Source organism: Ovis canadensis, chromosome 1, assembly GCF_042477335.2.
Source record: "Ovis canadensis isolate MfBH-ARS-UI-01 breed Bighorn chromosome 1, ARS-UI_OviCan_v2, whole genome shotgun sequence".
NCBI lineage: Eukaryota > Metazoa > Chordata > Mammalia > Artiodactyla > Bovidae > Ovis > Ovis canadensis.
The window spans coordinates 120,977,169-120,999,605 of record NC_091245.1 but is presented as its reverse complement, the minus strand read 5'-3'; the positions used below and the strand labels follow the sequence as shown (position 1 = coordinate 120,999,605).

The window sequence follows — 22,437 nt, the reverse complement described above, 5'->3', positions numbered from 1 at the left end:
TGAAAGTCACTTGGACATCAAGGAGATCAAACCAGTCAATCTTAAGGGAGATCAACCCTGAATATTCACTGGAAGGACTAATGCTGAAGCTGAAGCTCCAGTATTTTGGTCATCTGATGCACACAGATGACTCACTGGAAAAGTCCCTGATGCTGGGAAAGACTGAGGGCAGAAGAAGAGGGCATCAGAGGATAAGATGGCTGGATGGCATCACCAGTGCAATGAACATGAATTTGGGCAAACTGTGGGATATGGTGATGGACAGGGAGGCCTGACGTGCTGCAGTTCATGGGGTCACAAAGAGTTAGACATAACTGGGCAACTGAACAACAACAACGAGAGAGAAGAGGCTTTCGGGGACCTGCACTGAACACAAAGAAAATAACCCAGGAACAAAACTGTGGGAAGCACTGGGGCTCTCCTCTCAAAACCGACCTGAGGTCCGACTGCAAACACTGAAAAAAGATAGTACAGATTGAGATGGTGTGTGAACTGCTTCCCACTAACCTCCAGAAAATGCCAGAGTCAGGACTGGGCAGAACCCCAGGAGCTTACTCACAAGAGAGCTGAGCCTGGCTCTGACTCACGGACAGCAGGCACAGCAGGGTGGGGTCTGGATGCTGGAAACAGGGCAGCCAAGGAATGGCAGCCACTCCAGTCTTCCTGCCTGGAGGATCCCACGGACAGGGGAGCCCGGTGGGCTACAGGCTATGACCTTGAAAGAGTCGGGCACCACTGAGCGACTAACACTTTCATTTTTAAGTCCACTTAATGAGCGCCTTCACTGTGAACAGACAACCCAGGATCATTGGGCATTTGAGGAAAGCTTCTAACATGACAAAAATTATAAGAGAAAAAAGGGAATTCAAAGGAAACAATAACAGAAGAAAACATTTTAAAAAATCATATAAAACAAGAAAAAATTATACAGAGAGATAAGACAATGTATTCATGAAAACAAGTATGCGCTATTAGAATCTGAGAATAAGTAATAGTTCTTGAAAATTAAGAGGAAGATAACAGCAATTAAATATTTAATAAAAGTTGGAAGATAAAGTTGTAGAAATTTTCTAGAAGAAAATTGCAAAACAGAAAAAATAAGAAAGAACTGCTCTAGGAAATGATCCAATTCGTAATAGGAATTTCCAAAACAGAGAATAAGAAAATGGAGGAGGAAAGTTTCCAGAGAATAATGGAAGACAATATCCTAACTGAAGGACATAGCTTCCAGATTGAAAGAGTCCACTGAGTAGCCAGTACAATGTATGAAAAAATCCCACAATTTTATAAAATTTCAGAACACAAGGGATAAAAAAAGACTCTAAGGGAAGGAGAATAAAACTGGCCCTACACAAAGGAGGAGGCATCAGGACAGTATCAACTTCTTGGCGTTGGAAGCTAGAAAAATCAGCAATGCCTCAAAATGCTGAAGGAAAATGATTTCCAATCTGGAATCCTACCCAACCAGATTCTCAGTCAAACTTGAGGGAGGAGAATAAAAACAATTTCAGACCTGCTGAAGACAAACATATTATTTTACAGTTTTGGAGGTCGAAAGTTTGAGATGGGTTTCACTGGGGTGAATCAAGGCATCAGTAAAGCTGCTTTCCTCCTAGGGGCTCCAGGGACAATCTGCTTCCTTGCTTTCCCCAGCTTATGGGAGCTGCTTGCATTCCATGGCTTATGACCCCTTCCTTTATCTTCAAAGCCACCAGAATAGTCTTCAAATCTCTGGCCCGGACCCTCTTGCTTCCCTCTGCTAAGGACCCTTCTGATTACATCTGGCCCACATGGATAATCCAGGAAAATCTCCCCATCTCAAGATCCGTAAGGTAACGATCTTGACATGTAATGTAACATATCCCACAGGTTCCAGGGATTAGAATGTGGACATCTTTTGGAGGTCATTATTTTGTTTAGCATACAAAGCCTCAACATTCGTATCTGCTGTGCATCCTTTCTCAAGAAGTTATGGAGGATATGTTCTACCACACTATGGGAATAAAGTAAAAAGGTGAGGATGTGAAGTCCAACAGAAGCAAGAGAAAGAAAATTTCTTGGGAGGGGAGGCCCAGGATGACTCCTACATAGCAGCCTGAAGCACAACAAAGCCAGAAGATTTCAACTGGCATGTCTCCATGAACAAAATGAAACCCACAGAATATCTGATGTGTCTGAATGTGCTCAGAGTTTTTTGCCTGGAGAATTTTGAGATGGAGTGCATTAATAGATAAGCACTTAGAAAACTAAGCAAATAAAAACCAAAGTAAAGATGAGCTCTATGACAAAATAAAATTGTACAAAAAACCAAATGTATGCAGTACAACAGTGACAAAAACAGGTATATGTAACAGTGAAAAGTAACACCTAACCACATATCCATACTGGGAAGAAGCATGTGGCCGTGTATATACTTGAAAGTGTATGCTGGGAAGAAGGGCTTGAAGGGAGGGGCTAAATTCAGCAATAAAGTTGCTCAGAAATATGAAGATAAATATCAGGGAAAAAATGGCAAAGAGAGAAACTTGCCTGGTGATACAGTGGATAAAAATTCCCCTGCTAATGTAGAGAACACGAGTTCGAGCCCTGGTCAGGGTAGATTTCACATGCCGCAGAGCAAGCGAGCCCACCTGCTGCAAATACTGAAACCCATGCGCGCTGCAGCCTGTGCTCTCCCACAAGAGAAGCCGCCGACTAAGCAGCGCCGGCACCGTAACAAAGAGTAGCCCCTGCTTAAAACAGCCACAGCTAGAGAAAGCCCACGTGCAGCAACAAAGATTCAGCACAACCAAAAAAAAAAAAAAGAGTAAATAAAAATTTTAAAACAGCTACTAGAATGGAAAGTGTTTGGCTACTATTTCTTAAAATTTCTTTTTACTTCCCTTTCCTTCTCAGCCTCCAATCAGGTTGCTTAATATTGTCTGCTAGCTTACTACTGTAGTTCTGTTCATGTCTCCCAGTATTCCTTTCATGCTTTGTTTTGGTTAGTTTAGATTGCTTCTTCAAGTTTACTGAATTTTTCTTCCATAGTGTCTAATCTGTCATTTATGCCATTCAATGTTTTTTTTCATTTCTAGAAGTTTCTTCCATTTTGGTCTTTTTTTATATTTCCATTTCTCTCCGTATTATGTTAAGGTTTCCCTTACAACCTTAAGTTTATTTTTAAGGTTTCTAATATTTATTTTAAGGTCCTCGAATTCTATGAATTCTATGACCTATGCCACTTCTGGGTTTGCTCCTATTGGTTGACTTTTCTCTTGACTATATGTTTTATATTCCCCCTTCTTTGTATGCTTGGTAATTTTTGACTGATGTCAGACATTGTGAATTTTTTTTTTTTTAAACACCAAAAACCTCTGTATTGGGGTAGGTTTCCCAGGTGGTGCTAGTGGCAAAGAACCCACCTGCCAATGCAGGGGTCATAAGAGATGCAGGTTTGATCCCTGGATTAGGAAGATCCCCTGGAGGAGGTCATCTAAACCCACTCCAATATTCCTGCCTAGAGAATCCCATGGACAGAGAAGCCTGATGGGCTACAGTCCATAGGGTTGCAAAGAGTCAGACATGCCTGAAGGGGTGTAGCACATACACACAGCCAGTCAGATATTGGGAATTTTTCGGTGGCAGGTGTTGGATTTTGTTTTTTGGTGTTTGTCTTTTTAAAAACTTGAAGCATAGTTAATTTACAATACTGTGTTAGTTTCAAGTGTACAGCAAAGTGATTCAGCTATACGCACACACACACATATATACACATACACTTTTTTGTACATATACTTTATATATCTATATACTTCTTTAGATGCTTGGATTTTGCTATATTGTTGTAAAGACTGGATTTTGTGTTGGTGTGCATCTAAATTACTTTTAGATTAGTTTTATTCTTTAAACGCTTCCTTTTTATGGTGGGTCCATAGCATCCATAATCTGGTACTGATTTAGCCCTATTACCAAGGTGCTAATTTAGTCCCATTACCCCGATGGCTCAGTGGTAAAGAATCTGCTGCCAATGCAAGAGACATGGGTTCAATCCCTGGGTTGGGAAGATTCCCCGGAGAAGGAAGTGACAACCCACTCCAGTATTTTTTTTTTCCCTACTCCAGTATTTTTGCCTTGGAAATCCCATGGACAGAGGAGCCTAGAGGGCTATAGTCCATGGCATCACAAAGATCTTATGCAGCTAAGGTGTGACCATTCTGAGAACTCCAACCAATACCCTGAACATAATGAGCTCTCTCCGCTCTGCGTTTGAGAATACAAACTATTTCCGGTCCTGGGTAAGTTTCAGAGCACTGTACAACCTACTGCTTTCCAGGCAGTTCTTCCTCCGGCCACCAGGACGTGTCGCCCACGCATCTACAAATCTGTATTTAGCAAAGGCTCAAGGGGACCCACTCCAGATCCCAAAGCGTCTTCTCTCTACACTCTTTCTTCTTCTCTGGTGCGGTGCCTCGTAAATCCTAGCCACCCTGGCCTCCCCAGCTCAGTGGGACAGCTGAACCGTTTCTGTCTGCTCTTAGTACCGCAGTCTGGAAGATGCCTGAGGAAGCCAGGACGATCACGGGGCTGCCCTTTATTCCCCTCTCTCAGGAATCATGGTACTGAACAGCCTGTTTCCCAGTGTAGAGAATTCTTTCTTTCTTCCCCTACCCCCAGTTTGTTTTCAATAGGAGAACACCCTCTACAGCATTTCAAGGGCAGAAGCAAAAGTTTTCAAGGCTTCTTTAGGTATAATGTCTACCTGTAACTTTAATGCCTTTATTCACAACCTTATTCCTATTCACAATCCAAATTAGTGAATTAGGTATCTGAGGCATACTATGTAAACTGAGAGAGAGAGGGACAGAAAGACACACAGATAAAAAGAATGAGAGAGATGAACAGACAGACTAGGAATAAGTAAGGTCCTGATGCTGTGACAGAATATACGCTGCCTAGAAATCTAAGGTTCGAGCCCCAATTCTGTTGCTAACTGCTCTGTGCTTTTAATAATTTAACATCACAACGCCTCCGTGTCCTCACCACATATGACAACTCCAGTCTAAGACTGTGGGGTAATTCTTCCACAAAACACTGTTATCCTTTTCTTTACTTCCTCTTAAATCTACCCACCCCACTACATCCCTAATCCCTCCTCCTCAGAGCAAAGTTATAACTGGCCACATTCCTTCTAACACTTTCTATCCCAGAAGAACAGAATCAGTACTAAGCTCTGGAATTTCTGCCATGCCACAATCATAGTTACATCAGCATGAATAAAACACGATACTAACCACAATGCTAGATTCCATGCTAGTTCCAAATAAAAGTTATTTCTTCTCTGTACTTTCTACAAAAAGGAGAAACCAGACTTTCCTTGTTCATCAAGCCTACTAATTATTCAAGTAACTGCTTACTTTCTATTTCTTCTAAAGAATTCATACAAAATAACTTTTGTTTTATTATCAATACCAAAATCAACTTACTCCTGTGAATTTCATGGCTTAAGGTACACCTCAATATAGAATCTAGTTCACTAGCTTTAATTCTTTGAGCAACTAGGGAAGAAGTGTTTACATCTGACAGTCATCTCCTAATTTTCTTGAGCCAATCTGTTAGTGGCGGTTTGGTGGAAACCTTTACTCAAGTCAGATTCTTTTCCACATACTTTCTTGTGTTCCTCCTAAAGCAACCCCTATGTTCTTCTCTGCTTCTCTTGCCCTGTCTTTCTGTTTCACTCTTTCACAGCTTAGTGAAAGCTTATTCTTTCTTTTAGTGAGAGCTTATTCTTTTCCACATCCCAGAACACAGCACAGCACCAAACTGCAGAGCACGGTAAGTGGACAGACCGCAATCAGCTGTTACCTGGTGAGATCCAGAAGGCAGGCTCTTTACTAGACCCTCAGTGTCGGAGGGAGACTTCTGTGAAACCTGCTTAACTGGTGACACATTCTCTGATGTATTGCAGCTGATAAGTTGGCAATTTGGAGAACAAATGTAAAAAAAAAATAATTAAAATGGAAACATAAAATATAGAAATGCAAGTGATGACAAGATGAAGTAGCAGATATATAAAAACAAAACTCAACAAAACAATGAGTATCAAAACAATCACATTTCTTGAAACTAATTTTTACCCCTGACACTAATTCTTCCAAGCCAGTGATGCTACTCCAGGGGAGGAAAAGAAACCAGTGTGGGATGACCACCTTGCCCCAGTTTACAACAATGGTACATGCTGAATGGGATTCTGGCTATAATATACATTTACCCTTTGGCTGCTTTGGGTTTTTCCCCTGCTATCAATCCTCCTTTGCATACAGGTTTAAAGGAGCAAGCTATACCTTTTGATAGCAATTCGCTTTTGTGATCATCAAAGGCAAACCTCTTCTGAATGTGCTTCCAAAATGACAGATACAGATCCAGGCTTGTAGTCTTGGCTCATCTCACGCCTTTGATTCCCTGGGTCCCCATTGTTTGTTTCCTCACCAATTCCGCAACCAAACCAAAGAAAATCCAGGAAGTCACGGATCATAAGAAACTGTGGAATGCCAAATCACACGGGCTGAACTTTTTCAGGGGCACAGGGGGTTTTCAACAGCAAGGCCTATCTCTTAAATAAACCAGGGAGAATTGACGCCAAGAGGTAACTCATTACAGATTCCTTGATGGGATGTGTTTTCAGCAGAGCTAAAATCCTTTATGATGCATTTTAAAAAAATCTTAGAAGTATGGAGAGAATCACTTAAAGTGTCGTTATTAAGCTCAAATCATACAAAGCATTCTGCAAACTGTGCTTTCTCTGAACCAGGAGGCTATACAGCCCAAACCAAAATGGTTTGAGTATTCTAACACAAAGAGGGTCTAACTCAGTAATAATACAATTCAAGTATTAAAAAAAAACTAACACACACACACAGGCATCTTACATGAGGAACATATATGCTCAGATGACCATAAAACCTGACAACCCAATTTCATTGGGATGGTACACTCAACATGTTTCTAATACAGACACAGGACATATTTGTGGACAAACCATGATAGCTGTTGGGTTAGCTCAGAGATAGATGGTTAGTTGTCAACAAGGGAGATGGGCTGAGTACACACACAGGAGTATTAACAGCAACAGCCAGTGTGATTGGTTACCATGTGTCTAGTGGGAGTGGAAGAGAAGACCCAGCCCTGTTATAGTCCCAGTGTGTCGTCTATGTCAGCTTTTCTTAAGAAGTGGAAGACAAGCAGGACCTGATCTTGGCACACCAAGGTAGAAAAGGCAGGGGAGGAGGGAAAAAAAACAAGTAAGAAGAATAGCAGCATTCATGACGCCATGCAAGATTCTAAGGCACACTTTTCAGTGCTTTCATTAACCCAAAAGCATGAACTAAGATTGGCATGTCACCACCCAGATTAGTTTCATGTTGAAAACGAATGTTCCGGTTATATTTCATCATAAATTACTCACCATGCAAGGGAGCGAGTACAGTCAGCAAACAGAAACATTCCAAGCAAGTGATATCTGAATTTGAACACTCAAACTCCTTAAAACACAGCACTCCTAAAAAGTAAAGCAGCAGAGCCCAAAGAAAGAGGTCCTACCATCCACCAGCCAAGGAGTTCAGGGCATGCAACCCTCTCAGATCACAGTCCCTTCGTGCACTTGGGATGCAGCCCGTGCTCCATCAGCTGAAACCCAGCCTCACTCTCAGTCTTACCACACAAATTCTACAGAGCTTATATGGGCTAGCCGTCCAGCTGGAGTGGCAAAAAGAGAGGGTCCTTCAGTTAGACATGCATCCTCTGCTCAAATGTGTTATCTTTGAGAAGCCACAAGCAAAAAGAAAGTCTACTTTTCTTTACTGCTGGTATATTTTGGTGTTCAACTCTTATTATCCCCCTTGGATGAGTCTAGCCATGCATTCAAGAACAAGTCATAAACTACTTATAAAACTACAAACAGGAAAAGTCCTGCATCATCACATCAGGTACCAGCACACTCTCCCCAGGCATTGTTATGACTATTACATTTACCTAATTGAAAAGAAGAGCCTTGTAAGATTATTACCAAGAGATCAAGTTAAACTCATACTGGAGCAAGAGATCTGTGGCTTAATAATACTAATCTCAGAGTGGAAGGTACTCAGAGAGCACAGACTACAGAGCAGTCCACTTCACCAAACCTAAGAAAGAAACTGAAACAGGTATTAGCATCACATTCCACGTTTAATGGCAGTCCCTTGATCCCTGCTCGCCCACACAAAACACCTTTTAAGGAGACAGCTCAGTTCCGACATGAAAGTTAACAGCAGCTAATTCTTCACCATTCTTTTTCCATACAACATATAGAAGTTTTCACAAATTTTGAGTCCTTCCGTCCAACTTTCCCCTCGAAAGCAGAGCTTCTTACCCAGTGTAATCCTGTTTAGGGTTTCTCCTTCTATAGAGGACAGCCAGAATCACGGCGATAAGCAGAGTGAGACCTAGGACCACAGCAGTAACTATACCCACCACTACCCAAACTGGAAATGCGGGCAAAATCTCTAGAGAGAAAGAACAACAAAATATGTTTAAGGTACATCGCTATAGAGAGAAGAAATGAAATCATATCAAGTTAATAAACAAGTGTCTTCCTTTAGCAATTACCACACACTCTTTTATTATCCAAATTATGATATTCTAATACCTAACTGGTGACATATGAACATTAACCTGATAAAGAATGAGCTTCAGAACTCAACACATTTATATATATATAAAATCCCTCTCAATGCTCTAATTCAAAGAAAAGCTGGGTATGTGAATTTACCTCAATCTATTCTCCAACAAAGCAGACTTTGTCTCAAAATGAGATCCAGAACCTGCATTTCCTGGCTTACTCTCCAAAAAAAGGTGAAGAAACAGCTATACTGTTTCTGCCAATGTTAAAACTTTCTCCTGGAGAATATTGTGTGTGTGAAGTTGCTGAGTCATTGTCCGACTCTTTGCGACCCCACGGACTATAGTCCACCAGGCTCCTCCATCCATGGGATTTTCCAGGCAAGAACACTGGAGTGGGTTGCCACTGCCTTCTCCAGAGGATCTTCCCAACCCAGGGATCAAACCCGGGTGTCCTGCATTGTAGGCAGACACTTTACTGTCTGAGCCACCAGGGAAGTCAGAATATTAAAATAATACTAATCTCCTTTTCCACTACCCACCACATGTAACTATAATGAATTTGGTCTTAGTTCTAACTAACAATGAAAAATTCATACTCCTGGAATCTGATCCATATGCTCCGGACAGTAGGTATATAGATGGAGAAATTGAACGCTCCAGTTGGAATGAGTTCCCTGACCCCCATGGATGTTTCGTAGAGCCACAGTCCATGGACACAGGGATCATAACTAAGGCAGAAATACCCCTTTCAAACACATCCTGAAACATCACTCTTAAGGGGACTGTATCACTAATGCAAAAATATTCAAGGAAGTACCTTTCTCTACAACATAAAGCCTAATGTGTCCTGGCTGGGCAACAATGTCCGGAGGGTTTTTGACATCACAGATGTAGGTGCCATTGTGTATAAACTGCATATTTTCTATGTTGATTGACGCATCTTTCTTGTCAAGGTCTCCAGCCCAGCTGATTCTGTCCTTAAATGGTGGATAATTCCCAGCATACACTTGCCCTTGGGAGTAGTGGAAAAACTGCAATTAGAAAAAAGAATACATGAGCTATTCTCAAAGGCAGAAGTTCTAAACACTAGTATAGGCATACAGTGAAGGGTTCTTTTTAAAAAAGACTTCATTTGAGGAGCTCCAGTCAAGACTGTGGAGGAAGGACATGGAAAAAAGACTGCATCCAGAAAGAAATGCCACATCATCAAGATGTGACGATAAAAGAAATGCCAAATCTTAAGCAACGGGACCCAAGCCAGACAGGGGTTTAGAAATCATGGAGCCCAATCCTCTTTCAGTTGAAGAAATGAACTTGTACACTATCTCTAATCCTCTCAATACTCCTGTGATGTAGCAATTACCAGCCATATTTTTATAAAGAAGGAGATTGAGACTCAAAGAAGCCATTTGCTCAAGGTCACAATAATTAACAGGTGGTAGATTCAAAGTCAGGACCACCTGATTCTTCAAAGCCAACGCTCTGACGGACACCATGATTGAGCCCAGTGAATCCAAAAGTTTCATTCTTAATTTACAAAGCTTACCATTAAGATACACGAGGGCAGCAAGAAAAAGAAGCCGAAATATCACAGATCAGTTAGTCTGGTGGGTTACCCCATTTTACTTATTTGTTTCCTACAGGAAAGTCATGGATATGTGAAAGGAACACAGCCCAGACAACCCAAAACAGTCTCATCCACCTTTGCAGGCTCAGCCTTCAGCCCTGTGTCTTTGCAGTCTCATTCTCCCTGCAGACCTGCTTTCAGCAAAGGAACTCATTTCTCAAAGCAACTTTCTCAAACCCAGTCCCCTGAAAATAAGGCCAGGCCTGGAGGGTGGGGATCTATTTTCATATGTGGCTCCAATCTACACGGCTCTGCTGGAGGCCTGATGTCTTTGTTCTTATTCACCGATGGGGACATTGTAGGGTTGGGGGTGGCAATCAGCATTAGTCAACCACTGAGCTGTACTAGCAATCCAAACACAACATTTTCAGAATCTTTTAGAGAAGCTGAAATCTCACCCATTCCTACTACATTTTGTTAACTTCTTAATCTCTCTCTCATCCATAGTACTCTCTGGAGCTCTAGACTCCTAATCCAACCACCTGCTTACTTTGGCTTAGCTGTCCCCACCCTCCCGTTGCCACCTTCTCCTACAATCTGCTTCTACCTGCAACATCTTGACTGATGGCAGCATGCCAGTCTCCCAAACCATACATTTTGGAATTATCATTGATTCATCTTTCTTCCCATTCAGTTAGTCTCCCAAACCTGTCAATTCTATCTCCTAAGTTTCTCTCTTCTATTTGATTCCCACCAATACTACCTGATTTTATGTCCTCATTATCTTGGACTACATGACCTTTTAACTGGTCTCAAGTTCCTCTAATCCATCCTCCATAATGCTTAAATGATTACTGGAAAAAAAAATTATCAAATATATACCCTGTGTTTAAAATAAACTAATGCTTATCAGGAACTATGCAGGGTCTGAGATTTTACACTCTCTGCAACTCAGCCATAGGTTCACAGATACTGGCAGAAACACAAGACTCACAGGAAGTCTTTGTTCTTCTGTTAGAAGACTTGGACACAAAGAACCCTATTACTTACAAACAGCCAGCCGCATGCTTTTATCTGTGGCCCCTGCCCCTCAAAGTCCACAAGGACAGCATGGAGGGACTAGGGTGGATGCTGTGCACACAGAGGCTCTGCATCACAGCTGAGGAGCCCCAAGCTTGGAAAACCCCAATCTTTTATAATGAGCAGTAAGCCCATCTGATCTTTGCCCCAGAGAGAGGCATATTACTATCGTGGACAGTAAGCAAGCCTGTCTTCTGCTCCAGAAGGAGATACCCTCTCAGCCTGCTAAGACTAGTCACTGTACAAGAAAGGCAGCCAAGGCCTCTGCTTGCAAGATGGACAGAAATGTGAAATACCATGAAAAATAACATTCTGACACTCATAACCACTCTACAAGGTAAGATTCACCTGCCAGACATTTTGCAAGTGAGCAAAGTGAGGCTCAGAACTTTAGTGACTTACTCAAGGTCACAGGTCTTAAGAGACAGAATTCAAAGCCAGCTCTGATTTCAAAGCTTAAGCTATTTCTATTATTTTAATGCCTCTCATGTCTGATCATATCTTGCCTGGCCCAAGCCCTTCACCCTCTCTTCTTTACCAGGAAATAAACCATAAGCTCTCAGCTTAGCAAGCAAGTCTTTCTATCATCTGGTCTCTGCCTTCCTCTCTACCTCATCTACAGACATTCCCTGCCCTGTATTTCTGAAACAGTAATGAAAACCTACACTACACCTTTTCCCACTGCTGGGTCTCTGCAACCCCTCCCTCATCACACCTGATGCCTCTGAAACTGTATTTGTCTCTGCGCTTCTCTGCACTTGGCGTATCACTGGAACTGTATATGTTTGCTGAACTGCATGATTGATAATGATTTGGTCAAACCACTAAGAAAGAGTAACAAAATGGTAAAAATAAAATAAAATAAAATAAACTCATACAGAAAAAGAGACTACATCTCCTTGAAAGTGAAAGTCAGTCACTCAGCCATATCTGACTCTTTGTGACCCCATGGATTGTAGCCCACCAGGCTCCTCTGTCCATGTAATTCTCCAGACAAGAATACTGGAGTGGGTTGCCATTTCCTTCTCCAGGGGATCTTCTCAACCCAGGGATTGAACCCAGGCGTCCTGCATTGCAGGCAGACTCTTAACCAACTGAGCCACCAGGGAAATCAGATCTCCTTATCAACCAACATTTATCAAGTAAAAGCCAGTGATAACACCCTGCTGCTGCTGCTAAGCCGCTTCAGTCGTGTCCGACTCTGTGCGACCCCATAGACGGCAGCCCACCAGGCTCCCCCGTCCCTGGGATTCTCCAGGCAAGAACACTGGAGTGGGTTGCCGTTTCCTTCTCCAACGCATGAAAGTGAAAAGTGAAACTGAAGTCGCTCAGTCGTGTCTGACTCTTCGCGACCCTGTGGACTGCAGCCTACCAGGCTCCTCCATCCATGCATGGGATGTTCCAGGCAAGAGTACTGGAGTGGGGTGCCATTGCCTTCTCCAGATAACATCCTGAGGGACATCAAAAGTGTTAAGATAGGTCTCTACCCTTAAAATGCTTCCATTCAAGATAATGAAGAGTAAAACTGTTCTAGTAAGGCACACTCTTTCACAGGAGTGGCCAAGATAATGTGGGCAGGGAGTTTTAAGAACAGCTAAAAAGGGAGGACTTCCCTGGGGGTCCAGTGGTTGAGTGGTTAAGACTCAACGCTTCCAGTGCAGAGAGCACAGTTTTAATCCCTGGTCAGGGAACTAAGATCCCAAACGCCTTGTGGCACGGCCAAAAAAAAAAAAAAAACTAGCTAAAAGGTCAAAAGAGGTATTTAGAGGGATCAGAATGTGAAGATGGGACAGAACTTAAATGGTAAGAGCTAAGAAGTGGAAAAACACTAGACTGAAGGAGAGCACATAGGAGAACAGAAGTGGGGCTGGAACTCAGTTGTGAGGAGTTTTGAATTCCAGACAAGAACTGTTCGCAGTGGGAAACATGAGGATTCTAAAGAGGGCAGTGATGAGGTGAAAGAAGTGTTTTAAGATGAGGCACCTGGTGGACTGCAGGGGTGGCTTGAAAGATGGATGATATGAAGTGGAGGAATACCCAGGGGTGTTACTGCACCAGCCCTGGCAGAGTTTTTATCATGTAATGGAGAGCAGAGAAGCAGGAAGGTTAACAAAAATCTAGATGCCAGATACAAAGTAGGAAGATCCAGCACATGTTCTTATTTCTTGGTTGAGTGTGAACAGTGGAAGGGAAGAAGCTATGGATCGGGGAGGGAAGGACAAAAACCCCACCAACAAAACACAAGATTAAAAAAAAAAAATCAGGTCCCTAGAAGAAAATACATACCCAAATACAACTAGCAGAGATGGGAACATTGGGTAGAAAAGTTGAGCTCAGTTTTAGACACAGGGATCCTAACTCCATGGACCAGAAAAGCCACCTTTGGTATTTTGGGCTTGATTTTACTTCTCTTGAAAATCCATAAAAATGAGGAGCATCCTACTCATCTTATTAACTGTGCACCAACATCTAGGGGTTAAAGCATCCTATTTCAGTAACTGAACATTCTGGAACTAACTATGATCAGATTGATATGTAGGTATAAATTGATTAGCTAAAATGTAGCATTAACCAGAAATACAGCCCCTTCTCTTATTTTTCTGGCTGCACTGGGTCTTTGTTGTGGCGCATGGACTCTCTGTGTGGCACATGTAGCTGCAGCGTGCAGGTTTAGCTATCCTGAGGCATGTAGGATCGTAGGTCCTCAGCCAGGGCCCCAACCCTCATCCCCTGCATCGGAAGGCAGATTCTTAACCAGTGGACCACTGGGAAAGTTCCCAGCATGCTCTTAATATTAAGGCTGAGGGTATGTAAGCATGCATCACGCACATGGCAAGGATGTTTTGAGCATAAGCAGAATTGCTCTTCAAAGGAAAGAGCGTCTAGGTGTCTTCCTGACGATGCTCTACTTTCTATAGATTATATCCCTTACTTCTAGTCTGGCAAAAGATATCAGCGCGAAGTTATTACAAATTTAAACAATTCTTTGAACTCTGCTGGGTAAATCTGTGTGTTTAATTTTGCATCTATAGGATACATGTTCCACATGTTTATGGGAAGCAACAGAATGCCTCTGACTCTGTTTTCCCATGTTATATTTGTATGGGTTCCTGCTCTCACTCACTCTGGGACTCTGTTTTACCAAGAATTATACCTAACTGGACCCTATGAGGAAGTTAACTAAATACATAATCTCTGACTTTACCTCATCTTTCCTTCCTTCTAAGGCACAGCACCAAGGGTCTCCCTTTTTATAAATCCTGAGGGACACAAGTCCACGCGAAGATTTGGAAATCAGGCATATATCCCAACCCAGTATAGATGATAGAGATATTAATATTGGTAACAATATCAATAAAAAGTTGCATTTAAGAGATGCTGAACTTATGTTTTTTCCTGGAGAGTCTGAGGCAAGAAAAGGGCCTTGAAGCATCACTGACTTATTTTGCAAGTGCCCAATCAGAAGAATCATCATTAATCACACTAGAGAAGTAAAGAATCTCATGAGGCCATCGCCAAAAAGTCTACAAACAATAAATGCTGGAGAGGATATGGATAAAAGGGAATCCTCTCACACTGCTGGTGGGAATGCAAACTGATACAGCCACTGTGGAAAACAGTATGGAGATTCCGTAAAAACTAGGAATAAAACCACCATATAACACAGCGGTCCCCCTAGTGGGTGTATGCCCTGAGGAAACCAGAACTGAAAAAGATACATGCACCGCAGTGTTCATGCAGCACTATTTAAACAGCTAGGACATGGAAGCAACCTAGATATCCACTGAGAGATGAATGGATAAGGAAACTGTGGTACATATACATAAAGGAATATTACTCAGCTATAAGAAAGAAGGCATTTGAGTCAGTTCTAATGAGGTGGATGAACCTAGAGCCTATTTATTATACAGAGTGAAGTAAGTCAGAAAGAGAAAGACAAATATTGTATATTAACACATATATATGGAATCTAAAAAGATAGTACTGACGATCCTATATGCAGAGCAGCAAAGGAGACATGAAACTAAAGAACAGACTTTGGGACGGTGGGGGAAGGAGAGAGCGGGATGATTTGAGAGAACAGCACTCAGTCATATACATTACCATAAGTAAAGCAGATAGCCCCCGGGAATTTGATGTATGATGCAGGGAACCCAAAACCAGTGCTCCATGACAACCTAAAGGGCTGGGAAGGGAGGGAGGTGGGGGTTTCAAGAGGAAGGGGCCAAATGTATAACTAATTCAGATTCATGTTGATATATGGAAAAAAAATCATAATATCCTCTAATTATCCTTTAATGAGAGGAAAAAATATATATCCTTTACATATCCATAATATCCTTTAATTATCCTTGAATTAAAGAAATAAAAAGAACACCACAAGAGAGGACCCGTAGAGATGAAATAAGCGTTCCTACCGACACTGTGGTGTCGCTCCCCTCTGGCTGGAAACTCCAGGAGACTGAGGTCAGCGTGCCAGTCGAGTTAGTAGACTTGAACTTGCATGGCAGCTTCCCTTGTGTCCCATTTGGCACGAAGATTTCTTTTGGTGTATACACCTCCAAGGCCGATACAGCATATGTCACTGTAGAGAGAAGGATAAGGACACTTTAGGAGTAGGATTTAGCATGAATACCACTGTGCATATTTATCTGAGGACAAAGAAAAATAAAAGAACATTACAAACTGTATACAGTAACCCACAATCACTGTATATTAGAGTTTGGGATTTCTGTTTTTTAGTAAGAAGACATTTTTACTAGTTCAGTTCTACCTAATATTTATGTTTTCTTTGAATTAACAGACTTTAATTTTCAGAGCAGTTTGAGGTTTGCAGAAAAGTAGGTAGTTCCTGGGACCTCCATGGCAGTCCAGAGGTTAAGACTCTGAGCTTCAGGCAAAAAAAAAAAAAGGGAGTTCCCATATATTCCCTCTTGCTTTCCCCAAGTTCCAATTTTCTCCATTGTTAACACTTTGCATTCAGTTCAGTTCAGTTCAGTCGCTCAGTCATGTCCGACTCTGCGGCCCCATCAATTGCAGCACGCCAGGCCTCCCTGTCCATCATCAACTCCCAGAGTTCACTCAGACTCACGTCCATCGTGTCAGTGATGCCATCCAGCCATCATATCTTCTGTTGTCCCCTTCTCCTCCTGCCCCCAATCCCTCCCAGCATCAGAGTCTTTTCCAATGAGTCAACTCTTTGCATGAGGTGGCCAAAGTACTGGAGTTTCAGCTTCAGCATCATTCCCTCCAAAGAAATTCCAGGGCTGATCTCCTTCAGAATGGACTGGTTGGATCTCCTTGCAGTCCAAGGGACTCTCAAGAGTCTTCTCCAACACCACAGTTCAAAAGCATCAATTCTTTGGCGCTCAGCTTTCTTCATAGTCCAACTCTCACATCCATACATGACCACAGGAAAACCCATAGCCTTGACTAGACGGACCTTTGTTGGCAAAGTCATGTCTTTGCTTTTCAATATGCTACAAGGGTGACCATAACTTTTCTTCCAAGGAGTAAGCGTCTTTCAATTTCATGGCTGCAGTCACCATCTGCAGTGATTTTGGAGCCCCCCAAATAAAGTCTGACACTGTTTCCACTGTTTCCCCATCTATTTCCCATGAAATGATGGGACCAGATGCCATGATCTTTGTTTCCTGAATGCTGAGCTTTAAGCCAACTTTTTCACTCTCCTCTTTCACTTTCATCAAGAGGCTTTTGAGTTCCTCTTCACTTTCTGCCATGAGGGTGGTGTCATCTGCATACCTGAGGTTATTGAGATTTCTCCCGGCAATCTTGATTTCAGCTTGTGCTTCTTCCAGCCCAGCATTTCTCATGATGTACTCTGCATAGAAGTTAAATAAGCAGGGTGACAATATACAGCCTTGACGTACTCCTTTTCCTATTTGGAACCAGTCTGTTGTTCCATGTCCCGTTCTAACTGTTGCTTCCTGACCTGCATACAGGTTTCTCAAGAGGCACATCAGGTGGCCTGGTATTCCCATCACTTTCAGAATTTTCCACAGTTAATTGTGATCCACACAGTCGAAGGCTTTGGCATAGTCAATAAAGCAGAAATAGATGTTTCTCTGGAACTCTCTTGCTTTTTTGATGATCCAGCGGATGTTGGCAATTTAATTTCTGGTTCCTCTGCCTTTTCTAAAACCAGCTTGAACATCAGGAAGTTCACGGTTCACGTATTGCTGAGGCCTGGCTTGGAGAATTTTGAGCATTACTTTACTAGCATGTGAGATGAGTGCAATTGTGTGGTAGTTTGAGCATTCTTTGGCATTGCCTTTCGTTGGGATGGAATGAAAACTGACCTTGTCCAGTCCTGTGGCCACTGCTGAGTTTTCCAAATTTGCTGGCATATTGAGTGCAGCACTTTCATAGCATCATCTTTCAGGATTTGAAATAGCTCAAGTGGAATTCCATCATCTCCACTAGCTTTGTTCATAGTGATGCTTTCTAAGGCCCACTTGACTTCACATTCCAGGATGTCTGGCTCTAGGTGAGTGATCACACCATCGTGATTATCTGGGTCATGAAGATCTTTTTTGTGTAGTTCTTCTGTGTATTCTTGCCACCTCTTAATATCTTCTGCTTCTGTTAGGTCCATACAATTTCTGTCCTTTATTGAGCCCATCTTTTGCATGAAATGTTCCCTTGCTGTCTCTAATTTTCTTGAAGAGATCTCTAGTCTTTCCCATTCTGTTGTTTTCCTCTATTTCTTTGCATTGATCGCTGAGGAAGGCTTTCTTATCTCTCCTTGCTATTCTTTGGAACTCTGCATTCAGATGCTTATATCTTTCCTTTTCTCCTTTGCTTTTTGCTTCTCTTCTTTTCACAGCTATTTGTAAGGCCTCCCCAGACAGCCATTTTGCTTTTTTGCATTTCTTTTCCATGGGGATGGTCTTGATCCCTGTCTCCTGCACAGTGTCACGAACCTCTGTCCATGTCAGGGGCGGCAGCCTAGAGGAGCTATCCCCACCTGAAGCAAGCCGCTGCCCCTCGCCCGATGCCAGGAGGAGCGACCCCAGTCCAAGGAGTAATGGCTGCGTGGGCGCTGGAGGGCCTAAAGGAGCTATTCCACGTTCAAGGTGAGGAGAGGGGGCAGTGAGGAGATACCCCTCGTCCAAGGTAAGGAGCAGTGGCTGTGCTTTGCTGGAGCAGCCGTGAAGAGATACCCCACGTCCAAGGTAAGAGAAACCCAAGTAAGACGGTAGGTGTTACAAGAGGGCAGAAACACTGAAACCACACTCACAGAAAACTGGTCAATCTAATCACACTAGGGCCACAGCCTTGTCTAACTCAATGAAACCAAGCCATGCCCTGTGGGGCCACCCAAGGTGGGTGGGCATGGTGGAGAGGTCTGACAGAATGTGGTCCACTGGAGAAGGGAATGGCAAGCCACTTCAGTATTCTTGCCTTGAGAACCCCATGAACAGTAGGAAAATGCAAAATAATAGGATACGGAAAGAGGAACTTCCCTGCTCAGTAGGTGCCCAATATGCTACTGGAGATCAGTGGAGAAATAACTCCAGAAAGAATGAAGGGATGGAGCCAAAGCAAAAACAATACCCAGCTGTGGATGTGACTGGTGATAGAAGCAAGGTCCGATGCTGTAAAGAGCAATATTGCATAGGAACCTGGAATGTCAGGTCCATGAATCAAGACAAATTGGAAGCGGTCAAACAGGAGATGGCAAGAGTGAACATCGACATTCTAGGAATCAGGGAACTAAAATGGACTGGAATGGGTGAATTTAACTCAGATGACCATGATATCTACTACTGTGGGCAGGAATCCCTTAGAAGAAATGGAGTAGCCATCATGGTCAACAAAAGAGTCTGAAATGCAGTACTTGGATGCAGTCTCAAAAAAGACAGAATGGTCTCTCTTCCTTTCCAAGGTAAACCATTCAGTATCACGGTAATCCAAGTCTATGCCCCAACCAGTAACGCTGAAGAAGCTGAAGTTGAACAGTTCTATGAAGACCTACAAGACCTTTTAGAACTAACACTCAAAAAAGATGTCCTTTTCATTATAGGGGACTGGAATGCAAAAGTAGGAAGTCAAGAAACACCTGGAGTAACAGGCAAATTTGGCCTTGGAATACGAAATGAAGCAGGGCAAAGGCTAATAGAGTTTCGCCAAGAAAATGCACTGGTCATAGCAGACACCCTCTTCCAACAACACAAAAGAAGACTCTACACATGGACATCACCAGATGGTGAACACCGAAATCAGATTGATTATATTCTTTGCAGCCAAAGATGGAGAAGCTCTATGTAGTCAGCAAAAACAAGACTGGGAGCTGACTGTGGCTCAGATCATGAACTCCTTATTACCAAATTCAGACTTAAATTGAAGAAAGTAGGGAAACCACTAGACCATTCAGGTATGACCTAAATCAAATCCCTTGTGATTATACAGTGGAAGTGAGAAATAGATTTAAGGGACTAGATCTGATAGATAGCCTGATGAACTATGGACGGAGGTTCGTGACATTGTACACTTTGCATTAGTGTATCACTAACTTCCAGAATATTCTATAGCTGGAATCATATAGTTAATGTAGCCTTTTCAGATTGGCTTTCCTCATTTAAGCTTCCTTCATATCATTTCATGGCATGACAGACCACTTCATTTCATTGCTGAACAATATCCTTTGTACTTCAGTTTATCAGTACATCTACTGAAGGACATCTCATCATGCTTCTCTGATGCTCTGTTTTTAATGATGTGGAGGCCATATTTTTAACTCTTTAAAAGGTTCTTATATTCACCTCCTACATTTCAATTTATATCAGGTTGATCTTTTCTCATCTTCCATATTTAAACCAATTTAAACTGTTCTAGGTAAGAGATCACTTTATTTTAAAGCCATGTTCATTATTTAACACACTCTTTTCCTGTATTTAAGGGGGAAAAAAGCGTAACATATCTTGTGTTCATTAATGAAACCTTACCTACCATTGAATTTCAGTGTGTCAAATAACATGTGTACTCAAGAAATAACTAATCACACTGGGTCACATATTCCTCTCCTCATTGAATTTTTCAATTAGCCTAAGCCTGGAAAATAGTAATTAAAATGTCTATCATTTCAAGATCTACAATCAGAGGCAACTGCAAGAATTATTAAGGACTGTTGCTAAGATAAAATAATCTTCACCCCAAAAGAAACTCTTTCATGGCCTAAATGAAGATTAGAAAGAAACTAATTTGGCCTAAAAGTGGAAACAGAGTTAATACAGAAAAGATTAAAAACACCCATTTTCAAAATAAGATATTTTTAAAAGAAATATTTGGGAGAGAATCCCTATCTACAGTGTTTCAATTATTCTCAGAATGTAACAGATGAGTAGAATAAGGAAGGGCATTGTCACACGGGACTGATGGTCATTTTCAGAATTTTTTCTCCCTGAGGTCTTTATGATTCCAGGCCAAGGAGAGGAACGGCACTCCCCCATTCTCTCCAACTATCTTCCAAATGTTTATTCTCAGGACACAATGGGCACTTTTGGCCATTCTTCTAAATAAACTGATAGCCACACTGAATCAAGTAGATTTTTTTCTGCTAAAGAGGGTGGATTATTATTATAGAGAACAGCAGATTATTATTCGTGGTCCAAACCTCAAAACAAGACCTTCTTTTAAGCAAGAAGCAAACAAAAGACACCCCGTGCTATTGTGGGTAGGCAGAAAAGCAGCCCCAGGGCACTTGAGCTCAGAATGAAGGACAAAGCGCAAGACTGGACAATGTGACTTATTCCAGGAAGCAGCACTGGTTTGTGACCCTTATTTACTCTGTGTGATTTTGACTAGTTTTCTCCACTGTGAGGAGCACTGCAAGGAAAGTCACAGTCTTTAAAATCAATAAATTAAGTTTCTCAACGATTTTCTCAAACAAGATCCCTGCTACACGGTCTAGTTGCAAGAACTGTTACCCTGAGAAGGTATTTAAAGATGGAACTAGGCCAAGTGCCCAAGTTTACAGTCATGTAATTTTGACCAAAAGACCAACCAAATCCCTAAATGGGTTTTTAGACAATATATTTAAGATAGACAATTATGTCAAAACTGGTTAAAAAAACAAGTGACTTTTAAAAACAACGACATATCATCACTCTGGCTAATTTGGACATGTAGTTTTTTGAGCCAGGAAAATCAATTCCAACTCCAGCCAGTCAGCTAGTTGCAGAAAAATAAAATAACTTCATACATAGCTAGTTAACCTCCTCTTATCCCTGACTCTTTCTCTTAACTCCTTTTGTAATTCTTGGAGATTCCATTAGTCATAGGAAGAAACTTCCAAAACCCTGGTCTCATTACCTTCTTTTTTCCAATAATCTTGTCCTCAGGCTTATCCCAGCTACTAATTCCCATAATCACAGTCTAGATGGGGCTTCTCTGCCATGGCATTCCTGACAGTCAGGCCAGACTAGTCTTTGTTGTGGAGGCTCTCCTGTGCGTGGATGTTTAGCAGCATCCCTGACCTCTACCAGGTGTCTGAAGTATCTTCTCCCCTTCCAGTTGTGCCAGCCAACAATGTCTTCAGACAACCACAACTCCTATTCAGGGGTAAGTTGCTCCTGGTTGAGAACTGCTGCCCCAGATCCTATCATCAATACCTGTGCCCCCTCCACAATCTTCTTTCAGGCTCTCTACCCTCTGACTGACCACCTCTGATCTTTCCAGAACATTTCTTCCAAAACCCTGATTTTATTGAATCCTTCAGCCACATTAAAACCCAGACCCCATCAGTCCTGCAACCCTTTCACAGTCTCATCCAATCTGCATCTCTACCAGGGCAGCCGATCACAGATGGAGAAAAGCACACACTCCCACTGACAGGGCTTCCCCTTAAATCCATGACCACTAATGTCAAACAGGACCCTTAATGGTGCTGAGCAATCCTCCCACATGCTCCTCTCCATCAAGGATCCACTTTCCTAAATGACTACTTTATGCCTTCTCTTCAACCTCAACCGTGGACTCCCCCTCTGCTTCTGCTCAGCTAATGACCATGCTGCCTGTTTCCGTGAGAAAACAGAATTGGAAGAGAACTTCTCTGTGTCCCCAACCATATCCTACCCTCTGCCTGCCTTTGTGGCCTGTCTTTCCTCTGCAGGAAATGTGTGTGCCCCTCT

At 42.2% G+C, this 22,437-nt stretch overlaps 1 protein-coding gene across 1 annotated transcript in view; it reads right to left on the bottom strand.

The window, feature by feature from the left end:
* The window catches only part of MPZL1 (myelin protein zero like 1), a 94,834-nt gene that overhangs the window by 10,888 nt on the left and 61,509 nt on the right, over positions 1-22,437 (bottom strand). Inside the window, exons 3-6 of the mRNA XM_069548383.1 lie at positions 15,703-15,869; positions 9,455-9,668; positions 8,387-8,519; positions 5,845-5,947 (exon numbers count right to left, since the gene is read on the bottom strand). Coding sequence (XP_069404484.1) covers positions 5,845-5,947; positions 8,387-8,519; positions 9,455-9,668; positions 15,703-15,869 — 617 coding nt within the window. The remainder of the gene's footprint in view (positions 1-5,844; positions 5,948-8,386; positions 8,520-9,454; positions 9,669-15,702; positions 15,870-22,437) is intronic.